Source organism: Lemur catta, chromosome 25 (assembly GCF_020740605.2).
Source record: "Lemur catta isolate mLemCat1 chromosome 25, mLemCat1.pri, whole genome shotgun sequence".
NCBI classification, from domain to species: Eukaryota; Metazoa; Chordata; class Mammalia; order Primates; family Lemuridae; genus Lemur; species Lemur catta.
The window spans coordinates 4957952-4974137 of NC_059152.1; the positions used below are offsets into that span (position 1 = coordinate 4957952).

At 36.9% G+C, this 16186-nt stretch overlaps 1 protein-coding gene across 4 annotated transcripts in view; it reads right to left on the reverse strand.

Moving 5' to 3' along the window:
- SDCCAG8 (SHH signaling and ciliogenesis regulator SDCCAG8) overlaps positions 1-16186 on the reverse strand; it is a 203529-nt gene that overhangs the window by 159553 nt on the left and 27790 nt on the right. For all 4 annotated transcript variants that reach the window (XM_045537208.1, XM_045537211.1, XM_045537210.1 and 1 more), the window contains exons 7-9: positions 13693-13757; positions 10862-11050; positions 5623-5761 (exon numbers count right to left, since the gene is read on the reverse strand). In XM_045537208.1, the coding sequence (XP_045393164.1) occupies positions 5623-5761; positions 10862-11050; positions 13693-13757 (393 nt within the window). The remainder of the gene's footprint in view (positions 1-5622; positions 5762-10861; positions 11051-13692; positions 13758-16186) is intronic.

Here is a 16186-nt window from a genome sequence, read left to right on the forward strand (position 1 = left end):
TGGAAAAAACTGAGCTTCTGAGACATTGAGTAACTTGCCCAAATCACAGACCTAGAAAGTGGAAGAGTAAGGGGTTGATCCAAGGTAGTTCCATACTAGAATCTCTGCATGGCATTGAGCTTTTCTGATATCACATATTTCTTTTCTTATAAAATCCTCAGGCATTTTCACTGCCACCATGAATGTAAATACATAAAATAATTCCATTTACTTAGCATGCAATATACAAAAGGAACACTAGATGGCAACAAATGCCAAGGAACTAAAGATCAAAGTACCCATTCCATAGTTCAGTAATAAAAGCAGTTGGTTTTAAAATTAAAATATGTATACCATCTGACTTTTTAATACTCTTACAAGGCAAAAATCCTAATGTGTTTTAACACAGCTTTTAGATAAAAACTACTAAACTCGCATTACATTTTGTAAAGTCTTTAATAAAAAATCCTTGCATTGATTATTCCTAATTTAGGGATAATGCTATAGATTCATAATACACAATAGCCTTGCTTGTTCTCAACTGTTAAATCTTAAAAAGCATTAATTATGAAACTTCACATTCATATTTAAAACTAATAATTGACTTAATTCAATTCAACAAACATTTATTGTGCAATTAAGATGTAAATTGTCATGTGGGGAATACAATGATAGATGTCACAGACCTGACTTTCAAGGTCTATGTAAACAGCCACCACAATTATACACAACATCAACAGGAATATAGAGGAAAAAGAGATTAATTCAAACAAGAAGGGGCTGGGGAAAACTTCTGGGAAGACTGCCACCTGAGCTGAGCCTCATCGGTTGAATAGATAGATACTTCACAGCTGAATACAGGGCAGAAAAGTACAGCACAATCAAATTCATGAAAATGGTCAATCGTATAATAGGTCCTGTTCTGGAAGCAACACAATTATATGAAAGTGTGTCGTAAAAGGTAAGTCTAGGAAAGTCAGAGTGGGGCCAGATTGTGAAAGATCTGAAAGGTTATGCTAAGGAATTTGTCTTTTATTCTACTGCAAGAGGGGAGCTAAGCGAATAGAGAGATTTATAATTCAGGAAGACTATAGCACCTTGTGAAAGATATATTGCAACTGGGAGAAATCTGATAGAAATCAATCAGAAAGCTATTGCAGTAGTCTGCACAGGCTGCGTGAGAGTATGTGAAGACGTAAACCAGGGCAGTGCTATAGGAATGGAAAGGTGGGCGTAACTAACCAGGAGACTCTAAAGAGAGAGAGAGAGAGAGCTTGGCAACTGATTGGATGTCAAAGAGCGAGTGATGGGGAAGAGCCAAGGTATTTAAAGAATGCAAGCCAGGGCTGTTGTTAAAATGGTGATGCCATTATCTGAGAAGTTAATACAGAAAATGGTAGATGGAAAAGGAGTAGTAGAGTGAATTAATAATTTGGTGGTAAAGAGTTTCAGATGCTAGTAGAATATCATCCACATAGAGATCTCGTAGCAGCAAGAAATGTAGGACTGAAGCTCAGGGGAGCAGTTAGAGCCATAGGTGCAAGGTGGGGTGTTACAAATGATGCTAATATTTAGCCACGAAAGGACACACGAATCCCAGGAGATCAGGGCAACATGGCTAGGAACCGACTCTGAGCAATGTCTGCATTTAATGCTCGTGTGAAATGAGTTAAAGGAAACTTAAGAGGAGCAACACAACGTGGACCTATGAGAGTAAAATATCAGCTAAATCAAGGGAAAGGGATGATATGTTAGGATAGGACAGTTAATGGCTTCCAAAACTACAGTTTGAGTCAAATGTGGATTGAGATGAAGTCACAGGGTTTGGTAATCAGGAAGTGAATGGTGATCATTAAGCGAGCAATTCAGTATCGTGAAATCACATTACAATCTGTTCAAAGCCTGACTGTGATGTGTTCAGAAGCAAAAGGAAAGCTACCAGGGTAGACAACTGTTTGGAAAAGTCTGCCAGTGAAATGATGGACAGAAGGTAGTAAATTGAGTGGAAGATGATTGTGTGAGGGCTGCTTTTTGTTTAAACAGGAATAACAGCTATAGATGGGATGAGGGGGGTGGGGAAAGAGTGGAGAGGAAAGGAAGGACAGAGGATGCAAGAGAGATGTGACGGCAAATAGCTCAGGGTCCCTGAAACCCTAGAAGTAGGTGATATCAAGAACCCAGAGGACGAGATTCATCTTGGGAAATTAGAAGGCCAGAAAAGCAAGGAAAAAAATTTGATTAGAAGAGATATTTGAAGAGGAAAAGATGTTGAGGAGGCTGTGGTCAGTTGGTCCTAATCTCAGTCAAGAGAGAAGTGGGTCACCTGAGAGGAGTACTAGCAGTGGAGTTGGGGGAGTGAGGAAAGTGGAGTTCCTGAGTGGAGTACATAAGGTAGTAAACTGCAGAGAAAAGATATGTTCAACTGGACTCGTAACCACTGAAGGTGACCAGTATTACTCCAGTGGAAATCATTCAGTGGCTCTCTTAAGTGACTTTCTTCAGCAATCCTTGGTAGGCTAAAAGTAGCAATAGGAAAAAAATGTATGATTGGGCTGAATTTTCACTGAGCGCTGGCAAAGTAGGTAAACTGGAAAGATAAGAATAAAGGAATTCTCTGATGCTAGTGAGAATAGAATTGCAATTCCCTTCATCAACAGATGTTTACTGAGTACCTATTATGTGCCAAGCACTGTGCAAGATGCTAAATAAGTCCCTTACTGTCATAGATTTTAAAGTTTAATGAAGGATACAGACAAATAAGCCATAATAATACATTTTGATAAATACCATAATACATAGTGGTTCTCAACTATGTATTATGGGGAAAATTTGCCCTCCAGAGCAATTGTGTCTGGAGACATCTTTGGCTGTCATAACTTGAGGGGTGCTATTGGCATCTGGTAGGTAGAGGCCAGGAATGCTGCTAAACATCCTACAATGTGAAGGAAAGCCTCCAAGATAAAGAATTATGTATCCCAAAATGTCAACAGTGCCAAGGTCGAGAAATCCTGCTATAAAGGCACATAACAGGCACATCAAGTCTAGACATAGGAGATGAGAGATTTTCTAGCGAGAGTACCATATAAGCTAAGAAATGTAAGGATGGAGAAAACATGCAGGCAGTGGAGTGGAAAAAAATTTGCATGGCATGTACAAAGCTGGAAAGCATATGTAAAGCTGGAAAGCGTGTACAAAGCTGGAAAAATTTGCATGGCATGTACAAAGCTGGAAAGCATATGTAAAGCTGGAAAGCATGTACAGAGCTGGAAAAATTTGCACGGCATGTACAAAGCTGGAAGCCGGAAAGAACATAGGATAATCAGCAGTACCATAATCATCACCACCACCACCATTTTTTATTGAGGAAATATTTTGCGCCAGGCTTTCTACAAGATAACTGATACACATTTTAAAATGGAGTTCTCATTAACGATCCTGTGAGTCAGATATTTCTCCATTTTACAGATGAGGAAAAACTGAGGCACAGAGAAGCTAAGTAACTTGTCCAAGGTCAGGTGGCCAGGGAATGGTGGGGCTGGAAGTTGAATCTAGGTCTGGCTGGCTGTGACAAGCCCATGCTCACTCACTAAACTCTCCTGCCTTTGATGATGGTGGAGTCACTGGGGGACAGGGTGTGAGAGGTGAGAGTAAGAGGCAACACTGCAGGGGAGAAGGAAGCCACATTCTGACAGACCTCGTGAGCATGTGAAGGAATCTGGAGATCGTCCTCAAGGCAGTGGAAATTCACAGAAGGGTTTTAAATCAGAGAATCAAATGATCAAATCTATCTTTAAGAAAGAGCACTTCTGGCTGCAGTATAGAGGAAGGAGTGAAGGAAGGGAGGCAAGTTAGGAGGCTGTTGCAATACATAAATCCAGAGATTGCTGTAGCCTGAACAAGTGTTAGTGAGAAAAAAATTCCAGAAAACCTCAGATTTGCACTGAGGAACTGGTTAAAAGTTAGGGGTGAAGAGAAAATGACACCCAGGTGTCCGATCAGAGCATGTTGGTGGACAAAGGTGCCATTCAGTGAGTTAGAGAACACAGCAGGGGCGGCAGATTTGGGGGAGTGGGTATCATGAGTTCAGGTTGAGACGGGAAAATTCACACTCAAGTGGGAAGAAAAGAAGACAACGATGGAGACAACAGATAAAATGAGAGACGGAAAGAGAGAATGCTGAAGAGGCCCAAAGGAGGACACAGAGCAGATTTACCTTTCATAGGGAAGAAGAGAAAAGGCTCTCGTGAGAGAGAGAGCGAGCATCTTCGGAGTTTGAGATCCTAGCGGCACTTCAGTTCACATGGGAGTAACACTAGAGTAGGGGGTACTTGAGTTAAGGAGGCCAAGGAGTGTGGGTGCTGCGCAAATTAACAACATGGATGTTGAAACCTTTGAGGATGATGAAAGGAGACAGGGCGGAGGGGGAAGGGTCACATGCCTTCTCGATTGAGAGTTTTTATTGATCTCAGATCAGGAAAAAGAGAGGCAACACTGGTTTCAACGATAACTGAAAGTGGTGCCAAAAGAAAGCCCTGGAAAGCGCAGTAAGGAGTGAAGTGAGTGCTGACTCCTCCATCACAGCCACATGAGGTGGCATGAATGCCACAGGGCCTTCGCTGGAGGTTTTAAGGGTCATAAATGTCATCAACGGACTACCAGGGTTCAAAACAAATGAAGAAAGAGCAGGAGTGTTTGAGGAAACAAAGTATGTTAGGGAGTTTGGTCAGAACTGAACCTAAGTTTCAGAAGGCAGAGAGGCACTAGTGATGAAAGAGGGTCGAACGGTCTGGGAAGAGTTGGGGATGCACTGGGTAGAGACAAACGGATAAGGCCATGGCTGATGAGAGGCTTAATATAAAATTGAACAGCTGCAATGTTTTAGTAAAACACTGACATTGCTATAAGGCATAGACCACTGCTATCCAACAGAACTTTTCATGATAATGAAAATGTTCTATTAACATATCTCCTGTATCTAATATGGTAATCTTCCTAGTTACATGTGGTCTTTAAGCACCTGAAGTATGGCTAGTGTGTGTAGGGAAGACACATAGCAACTTTAATGGATTAAGGTGTGGCCCCCAAACACAGCAAGGCATCAACAATAAACTATTATTCAAAGTGCCTAGAACACTGATCACTGGTACTAATTATTGTTATTATTATTAAGGATGTTTGAGTTAGCTTATAAGGAATCCACACTCATAGATGAAGATGCTATTAAATACACATATATTATTGTCTTTTGCATTTCTGAATGTTCTCAAAATTTCCCATGTATAGCGGAAAATATTTGTCTTTAGTCATATGAACAGATAAAAACTAATGACTGGGTGTTAAGATTTTCATGGCATTGAAAATTATCGGCAAATAAAAAGATTAAGCACACAAGTCTCTCAAAGTATGTTACCATATGATACCACATTCTCTGAACAGTGATGTAACAAGAGTATTTGCAGAGGAGTAAGAATTTTCCAAATAGCAAATTTGTTTAACTTAGAAAAGTCAACATTAACAGATTGGTATTCACTTTGTGTTTGGAAAAGAGAGTTTAGTTACGGAAGAATAACCAAAGAAATACTAGGAAGAAAAAAAAAAAAGAGTGATTCTCCAATGTCTTTATTTGCATGTTATTAGACTTGCCTTGGTTTTTTCAAAATTGGCTTCCTCGGTCATTTGCACAGCTTGTTTCACCTGTTCGTAAGCACTTGCTTCTCTTTGCTGCACATCGGCCAAGCTGCTTCTTACGGAAACGAGCACAGACATCAAGTCATCTCTTTCTCTGTCAGCACAAAAAGAACATTCAAAACAAGGAATGATCAAACGATCGTGTACTCATAAGTCAGGAAGAAAAGAGTATTCGTATGTGTTAGAAGAGCCAGGGTGGGCCAGCTCAGCATGTACTAAATAAAGCATGCTCCAGAGAAAGACCCTCTGTCCTTACTTGGAGAGCAGCAAGCAGAGCAGCCAGCAAGGCTGAGAGCATTCATGGCAGGACTGCATCTGTGTGGGACAATAACCTATTGTGGAGAGGGCTGCAGAGTAAATCCCAGAAAAGAGCAAATTAGTTTTAAAAAGGGAGGAAAGGGATGCTGAAAAGGGAAAATGCAACCAAGTAGGGAAGGTAGGGATTGCTCCCCAAAGTAGAAGTCAACATTTTAGTAAGGAACTAAGGCTTTGTTCACGCTGTTGATTCTTCTCTCACTTACTTGAACAAATATATGTCCTTTCCTTTTTGCCTTTCTCTGCAATCCTTTTTTCCCTGTCCTTCTCTTTCAACTGAATTCTTTCACCTACTTAGGAACACATTCTTTCCTTTCAATGGGTAGCACTCTGAACACCTCAGATCCCTTGGTTCCCCATGTAACATTCACAATTTAACACACTCTTATTCCACTGGGGTTAATCACTGCCAAACCCCACCTCCTTCTCAGCAATTCTCAAAAGTACCCTAAGCTAAGCTGTTTATTGGGGGTAGAAGTAACCTCCTTGCCAAAACGCTCTGGCATGTAAAATAGCGAGGATCCAATCTCATTAGGTTAAATAGATCCCGCATAAAATATTCCAGGATATTTGGAAGTTATCGACCAAATAAAAATGTTCAGTAGACCAAAGAGAAAGTGAGGTGGGAAACTTTCTATATAGGCAAAGCAAAAAAATGTTTGTTGGATGGTCACACATGCTGTTCCATGCTTTGTTAAAGAGCTCAAGTTTTAAACTGTGGTTTCAAATGCATTTGAAATAAATGCTTGCAGTTTCCTTTTCATTGCCAAGTTCTAAACTATCAGAAAAGAGCCAAATGTGATTTTTTTTTAAAAAGCAAGTTTTAAAGAGTCATAATTTAGAAGATTATAAACTCTGAGTCTGAATTACTTTCAGAATTAACCAATGACTCTATTAAAAAAATCTCTTAAAGGTAAAATAATTTAAACTATTTGTGATATTTGGAAAGCAGCCACATTTTAAGAAATATTTAATACTGAACAAAGCTACAATTATTAGCAGTTTCATAAAAGCTCCTTTTGTTTAAAATAAGAAGAAATCGCCACCAAGTATCTTAAAATTCATGGGAACATGGTGATATTCACTTTAGAATTTCCTGATTTGTTTTAAATTGATAAAAATAATTTACTTTAATTTTTTTATTCTAAAGGAAATGAAAAAAGAAGTAAATTGTTTTGATCAAATATAATCAAGCACAATGATTATGTGAAACAGAAGAATCAAAGCAAGATTAAATTATTCTAGTAAAGTAAAAAAATAAATTAAATGCAAACAAAATTGAATTTGTATTTATTTGCATTTTCAAAAATGCCCTATAACATAAAAGGGGACTAGCTCTATTGAGGATATGTAATCCAACTAGGACCTGAGATTCTAGAAGAAAAGAAAAAATCACTCTTTAAGGATAGCAAGTCAATACAGACTTCATATAGTCATCTTTCTTAAATTTCTAAGACCTACAGAAAAGCATAAGTTACTATTCTTTGATATTCTTATCTTTTTCTGATGTCACGCCATCACCAAAACCAAAGTTCCAAATAAAAAGAATGAACAAAAAAGCTCAGTATTTACTAGTATGCAAACAAATCACAACAGGATCAAAATCTAACAAATTTGCTTTTTATTTGAGACTTATGTTTAATACACTTAATCTCTTTTCAGGTTATCCTCTTGCCCAGAGTAGTGTTTGTCACATAACAGAAGCTCAATGAAATAAACAACAAAAGAACAAATGAATAAATAAGGAATTTGCTATAGGAAGATGTCAAAAATGGGGACATAAAGCTCCCTCCTAGTTCTAATATTTGATGGTCTAAACTGAAAGGCCATCTGACTATTTAGAATTCAAAAATAAATAGTTGCTCTGGTTCAAAAAGTTTTCAGAATATAAGCTCCCCAACTTTTAGACTACTGAACCACAGAAAGTCAGCAAAGACAAACTCCAAAATATAGATGTCTTGTTAAGCTCATCATTCACAGTGAAACCACAAAATGATTATACTAAAAATCTGTATCACCAATGAACTGATACACTCCAACTTTCTATAAGACAAATAAATGCACTGCGTGCTTCAAGGTGGCCCTCAGCCCATCTGGGAAGTCTGCAGGTAGCTATTTTAGCAATTTAGGATTACCTACATAGTTGCTATATTTTGATGGTTTTGTTTTAACTCAGCCAGCCAATATACCAAATAGCAAGCATTAAAACTAACTAACTAAATAAATTAATAAATAAACAAACAAATAAACAGCTAGCTAGCTAGGCCCCGGGCTGGTAGTCCCTTCTCTCAACACAAGGCCTTGCTCCCTGCTCCATTCCAATGTTCATCTGTCTGTCACTTTCTTGACTTATCTCCCATATTACAGCCCCACACTTGTCCCCTGGGTCTAACAGTGCTACTCATGATCTTCCCATTAAATGCAGTCAATTCCAGCCACCCAGAGTTAACTGCCCAGTCAGCTGTGGTCCTGCTTAGGCCCCGAGTCCACAGGGCCAGCCTAGAGCCAGGCCTGAATGAGGCTCTCACAAGGTGAAGTTGTACAGACACAAGTGACATATCAGTGTCAGGGTGGGAGGGCAGTTCTCCAAATTACCATCTTCCATGGCAAAAATTCTGCGAGTGCTTGAAAACGCCATGTGAATATTTTAATGAGAGTAATCAAGGAGTTTCTTGAAGCAAAGCCAGCAGCAAAGCATTAACCCAGCATCCCAGGATCCAGATGAAGGAGCAGCTCAGGCAGAAAGGTGACATAAAGAGTATGAAGACAGTTCTAGGATGAAAAACCACGTACTTACACACACTCATGAGCAAGCAATATTTAAGGAACTTAGTGCAACAATCGGAGCCAAAAGGACTGAGAAAGTCCCTGAACAATTTCAGCCAAGTGTTTACAATAAGCAAAAGAGAGAGTTGGTCTGATATATATGCATGAGCTTTACCTTTAAATATGCAGTGCCTAAGAAATGCCTTATAATTCCTAAATTATTCCAGAGTTATTATCAATTTTAAGCATTATTAATTCTAATTTATAAGCATTATTACTACTGTTTTTAAAAAGAACGCCTGGAAGGCTGACTACAACATTTCTTTGTTCCTCATTTCTGGGAAGTTCCTGCTGTAGTCTTTCAAAGCCAACCATACAGAGCACTGCCAGTGACCCACCCCTAAATCACAAGCTGGACTAAAGTCCCAGAATAGTACCCTGGTAACCATTTCTCTTTTTTGAAAAGAACACTGCAACTTCTCCAAGGTCCTGTGAGCTACGGAAAGGAATTTAATATAAAGCAGTACCATCATGGCCACCATTAGAAGGTATTTTGATTCTTAAGCAGGAAAAAGAGGTTACTGTTACTCTTACCTACCCCATGGCATAAAGAGGCCCAAGTGAAAGGCAGAAATTCAAAAACAATAAGAAGATTTCAAATCAACTGTAAAAATGTATCAAATGTCATCAATGGTTGTTAAGTATACTCTCCAAAGTCCTTGAGGTCCTAATAAAACATCACAAACACATAGGTAGTGTGGTCTCCAAATCATGCCTGATCTTCTTGTCAACTGCACAAGTCATTTCTGTGTCATATATTCAAAACAGTACATGAAAAAGGATGTAACAAGGGAGCTTAAAGCTGGTGCCAACAATACCACATTTCAAAATAGTCCAGGAAAATGTTTGACTTATCATATTTAAAGGTATATATATTTTTAAATTCTACATTAAAATCATGCAGGAAATATTATGATAATGGCTTTTTGAGGGGTCAGGCTTCTAACTATACACAAAACTAGAAATCCAAACCTAAAAAGTGATAGATACTCTTTAAAGTCAGCAAAACACTCAATATTCAGCATGCTGCATTAATAAATTGAAAGAAACTGAATACCAGCTTAGGGCAACAGAATCATAGAGACAAAAATTTTCATTGACAGTAAAAGCAAAAATCCTTTACTGTTTTCTATATTAAAGCAGAATAGGATATGATATGCTGACAAAGCAGAAAATTGAACTAAGTGGGTTGACATTTAAGAGGCTAAGAGCTCAAATATAGGATAAAGACAAAGGAATACATAACTGAGCAAGAATCTAATTTCTAAATGACTGCCAGAGTTGGAATCAACATTATTTAAATGAGCACAGCAGACAGAGAGAGGTGACCTTGAACACAGAGAAAAGTAGGGGACATGGAAGAACACACACTATAAACCACCTCTGAATTCTATACTAAATAATAATTCTCAACTTCCACTAAATAAAATTTTCACAGGAAAAGGCTTCCTCTGGAATAGTGAAAACAGAACAAAAGAGATATACACAGAGAATTGTAGCATTTCAGCCTAGATAAAAACTTCAACAACATAAAAGCTCATTTGTAACTTGTCCCTAGTTAACTCTCAAATATTAATACCAGGAGACAGTGGGTCTTTCTTCCAGTACGCTCACAATATTTCTTACAACAGACGCGTGATAAAGACGTGGTAATAACTCACTCTACCTAAACTACAGCAGGGAAATCAAAGATATGGCAAAATCAAAGGAATTCCTACCACACTGTTTTGTTAAGAATAATGCTGTATTTGTAATTTGTCCTAGAACTGGACAGATCTATAGAGACTATCTAGTTCAATTCTCTCACTTGAAGATGAAACTGAAACCAAGAGATAAAATTATTTGTTTAAAGTGACACGGTTACCCACAGTTGGCAGAATCTACCCATTTTTTGTCTTTGAGGAAGCTATAATGAAGGGATCTTCTAAAATCCATTGTATTTGAAGCTTAACATTAATCACATGTTATTTGGCATGGGGATAAAAGAACACAATGCCCCTTTAAAGACACGATTTTCCATGTTGCCAGAGACTGCGCAGAGGAGTATACTTACTTAGTCAGTCTTTCAATGGTCTGGATGTGAACATTACTGTGGGTTTGGGAAAGAACAGCTTCATGCTGAGCACATTTCAAACAGAGACCACCAACACGGTTAGAAATATTAGCAGCAAGAAGAGATTCTTTATGCTTTAGTTGCCCTTTAAGATCTTCACAAGTTTTCTGATATTCAGCTAAATCTTTCCTAAAAAGAAGGGAAAAAAATTCCAGGAAATGGCCAGGTAAAAGTGTACTACTTTCAAATAAATCATCATAATGATAACTATTACTATCATTTATGGATGTTTACCTTATGTTTTACATACAATACCTTATTAATTTACCACGACCCTGAAACTTAGATGTGATTATCCTAATTGACAGGTTGAATATAGTGAGACTTGAATATATTAAATAATTAACTCAGGTTCTTGTAATATTTTAATACAGATTAGAGTCTGCCTCTGATACTAGTTCTCTTTTCACAAGATCTGACCTTCATTAACATCATATTATCCCCAAAACAAAAATGAAAGTCCAAATACAAATCCTAAATAGTTTCTCTTAATAAAGGGATGGGGGGATATAATACAACATACTTGAAATGAAGAAAATACCCTATATTAATGCCTTAAAATGTATAGAATGTACAAGTTCACATAAAGAACATGGCTTTTATCCATGACCAAGTTATTATTATTGTCCAGTTTTCTTAAGGCAGAAAACACAAAACATTACCTAACCACAAAGTTCTACAAGTACTGTTTCAAAAGAAAGTAAGCTACAGAAAGAAGTTATATAGAACTTGTCAACCATACTTTTTCAAAAGTAGCAGCTATAAGCTGGAAATATGTAGCTTGCTAAAGGAAGGGCTGGAGGATCCTGTCCATTTGTGTGTGTGTGTGTGTGTGTGTGTGTGTGTGTGTGTGTGTAGTTTTTGTTTGTTTGTTATTACTTTATGGGCTTGCCCCTGGATGAGGTTTTTCTCCAAGTTGACTTTTTAAGTGTGAAGTGACCAATATACAGGTTGTATTTTCTGCCTCCCCATTAAAACTGTGGTATAGTCAACTTGGCAACTGAGCTTCCTTGCCTAGACGTCCCTTTCCTACTGCATATATTTAAAAAATCAACTTCTGGCTCAAAAAGGAGATTACTGAATGCAGGTACTTTATCTCCAGCCCAGTCTACTCCCTGTTGTCAGAGTTTCTATGTTCAGGGGTCCACAGCTATCTTAACTTGCTCACTGTCACAGAGAGGCAGCCCACGACCAAGACGCCTCCCTATCATACACTACTTCAACGGTTGGGATTTTCAAGCAGCACAGGGGAGGTGGAAAAGATCCATAGCCCATCTAAGTGTTAAAAAAAAAAAAAAGCTAATCTAATGACAGTCTGAAGTTGAGGGGTGAGGGTGGTTGGGGAGGGGAAGAGCCGAGGAGCTATTTTTGTCCTATCTCTAAAATAATATCTCCAACATAGTAAGTGTTTTTCAACAACATGTGGAGAAAGTCTGACTTTCCAAGGCTTTATAAAAAGAACTTTGGAAGCGCATTCCAAAGTCAAAGGGTCCTTATTACTAGTATCTGTCAGGTCCAAACTCAAAACACTCAAGTACATTTGGTTTTTGGAAATGGAAAAAGAGAAAGTCAAAAAGAAATAGCTACCACACAGCCAGAGAGTCTGAGAAGAATGATTTTATTTCTTTCTTTAAGAAAATGCCTCTTTAAATAATCCTAAATTATGCTAAAAGAAAATGAAGAAACAGAAGGATGCAGGGAACAAAGCTTAGAGTTCATTGCAAGTTGTAATTTTAATATAATTTAAGATGGCATATTTAACTTATGAATGAGACAAAATAAGTCACATTCCGATAAGTATAATGACCTAGAAATACATTACTTCAAAAACTAAAGAATCAAATCACAATAGAAATGAAGTAAGATAAAAAGGAAGAAAGCAAGACCATTTAAAAATGTTAAATTTCTTTGTGAAAAAGTACAGCTCTAAGAAATTCTAAAACTAGTCAGGGTAATCTATCAGAAAAGCATAAAAAGTATTTTTAAAATAAATGAACAACAACATATGTAGTGAAAGCCATGAGTTCTGGTTCTTAGTATTACTCTAGTTATATCTCTAAATGACATGTGGCCTGCAAGATTTTAACACTTATTTCAAATTGGACTTATTAAAATAAAATTATAAAAGTATTTTCAAGTTTATTTGATTTGAAAATACTTTATTGCCACTATTAAAATAACCTTTAACAAAAAAGTTTATTAATTCCTCATGTCATTTTCTACTCATTATACATAAATCACTAATGGTTAATCCATAATATATAAGTTTTATTGGAATCTACAATGTATAGATTTTATAAAAAGTACATGAACACTCATCATATAAACTCTAATTCATCAGGCATACAAATACTCAAAGTATTCTATCATTGTTGCAATTTTAAAATTAGGTGAAGAACATTTATAGAGAAAAAACCTTGCTTGTAATTTGAAAACTGGACTGCTTTATTTTCACGATTTATTTTACTTTAGAAACATAATTTTCTATAAGAGCAGCTAGTGATTCTTATTTCTATGAGAAAACACAAACATGTCACAAGTGTTGAAGAGATAAAATTTATAAATTAGCTCATAGAAATGGGATTTGGAAAAGGATTCAAAATCTTATGCTCCTTTAATCTTTAATAACCTGAGGAAATTTTTTATGTTGCATATAAAATGTCATCAAGTAATTCTGATATTGATTAAAACTGGCAGTTCAGCAAACATTCAAATATATTTCAAGATTACTATGGATTTGGTATGACTACAAATGGATGAGCTCTCTTTACCTCAAAAACTTTAACTGAGATTCCAGGATTTCACTCTTTTCTTCATAGGTAAGTTTTAACCTCTCCTATAGAAAAGAAAAAAAAAAAGTACATTTTGTCCATGTTTTGTGCTTTATAAGCTAATTTTAATTGTTAATATTAAACTTATTATTTTCCGTTTACCCAAGAGAAAAAAACAATGTGTCTTCTCAGGAAACATTTTCCCTAGTCTACCCCAAATTTTCTATTTTTACTGGATGAATGCCTGCAAAAAACTACTGAGTCATAAAATGGTGATAACTAACAATTTTTTTTCTTTCAAAATTGTATACATTGGTTCTTACCCCTAAACGGGTGATTCTGGGAAAAAACAATTATAATCTATAAGGTCCACAAGGACAAAGATCACATCTTATTAAAATCCCCCATTATGGCTGCTACATATTTGACATACGATTAATATGTGTTGGATGAATGATAAAAAGTGAAGTTTTGAATCATATGATGATAGACCAAACTGATAAACTAAAGTCTTCGCTGGTATCTATTCTTTCATTCAACAATTTTTTTTTTTTTGGCCCTCATCCTCCTCCCTCCCATTCAACAAATATTTATTGAATATCTAAGATGAAGGTGCCTTGAACCTTGGAACTTACACAATATTCCAGAAAGGAATAGAGAGAGAGATGAATAATTTCAATTATAATTGACACTTTTATAACACAGGGGTTCAGGGTACTTACCCCCACACAGTTGAAAATCCATGTATAACCTTTGACACCCCCAAAACTTAATGACTAATTGCCTACTGTTGACTGGAAGCCTTACTGATAACATTAAACAGTTGATTAACACATATTTTGTATGTTATGTGCATTATATACTATATTTTTTATAATAAAGTAAGCTAGAGAAAAGAAAATGTTAAGAAAACCATAAGAAACAGAAAATATATTTACTATTTATTAAGTGAAAGTGGATTATCATAAAGGTCTTCATCTTTGCTGTCTTCACGTTGAGGAGGCTGAGGAGAAAGGGGAAGAAGAGGGCTTGGTCTTGCTGTCTCAGGAGTGGTGGAGGCAGAAGAAGTGCTGGAGGTGGAAGGGGAGGCAGGCATACCCAGTGTAACTTTATGGAAACACGTCGTAATTGCTGTCTTTTTTTGCCTTTTCATTTCTCCTAGAATGTTTCTATTAATATATGGTACCAATCCTTCTTCCACCACTTGCTTTAGTTTCCGTACCCATATCACAGAAGGGTCTATGTTGTAACACAAGTCAAAGCAGTCTTGAATACTTGGAACCCTTCTGCCAGATTGTCTAATGTCCGTTTGTTTTCTGGCATTGCTTCTTCTATGTCTTCTTCCTCATTGCCTGGCATTAGTTTAGAAGCACTCGCCTCCATCAAGTCATCTTCTGCTAATTCCTTTGGTGTAGTGTCTATTAGCTCTTGAATTTCTCCAAGATCTATATCTTGAAACCCTTCACCACCCCCCTCACCCTTTTTTTGCCATATCCATGATCTCTTTCATGATTTCTTTGATTGACCCAGTTGTAAATCCTATGAAGTCATGTCCAGTCATGGACAAAGTTTTGTCCAGCAGGAATTCATTGTTTTGGACTTGATGGCTTTCCAGATTTCCACTTTACTGAATGCATGTTACATTGTGTCATTAGAAAATGTAAAGGAGGAAGGTATGATCAACTAATGTACATGTTGTAGAAAGTTGCTGCAAGCTTTAGGAAGATGAAGACTGATATGTGGAGGTCATTAATGACCTTAAAATGATCAGTTTGAGTGAACTATAGGGGGTTGAGGCTCAAATGAAGCATATTAAAGCAATAATGGGAGAGAAATGGAGACAAGAACATAGACAACTGTTTGGTGTAAAGAAGAGCAAAGATGTAGGGTGACAGTTGGAAGAGAATATACAGTTAAAAGAATATATTTTGTGTTTATTCGCTTTAAGATAGGAGCTTTTAAAGAATATATTCTGTTAAGAATAAGCCAGCCAAGAGGAAGAAAAGATACAAGAGAAAGAAGAGATAAGTGCCAGATAGAAACCCTTGGAAAAAGTAACAAACATTTGGGATGTAGAGCACACAAATGCAGAGATGGACCTTTGACATAAACAGGGAAAAAGGATGAATCTATAACCATTATAAATACAATATTAGGGAAGACATAAAAGAAAAAGGAATTATGATGCAGGAAAAGGAAGAGAGGAAACACGCAGTCAGGGAAAGTAGAATGAAAGAGGGCATTTGAAGTAAGCCTTGCAGACTGGAAATATTTCAATAGGTAGAGGATAAGAAGGAAACGTTTTAGGTAGGGAAGATTACATAAACCAAAGCTAGCTCTGCAAAGAAAAAAGAAAGTGGGTAACAAGTTTATGAAGTAGCAACTAGTGAGTGGTTTGTGTGCCTACAGGTAATATTTGTAAGAGTGACAGGAGAAGAGTGAGAAATAAGTCTGGAAAAGGTAGTGTGAGATGAATTGTGGATGGTTTGGGAAA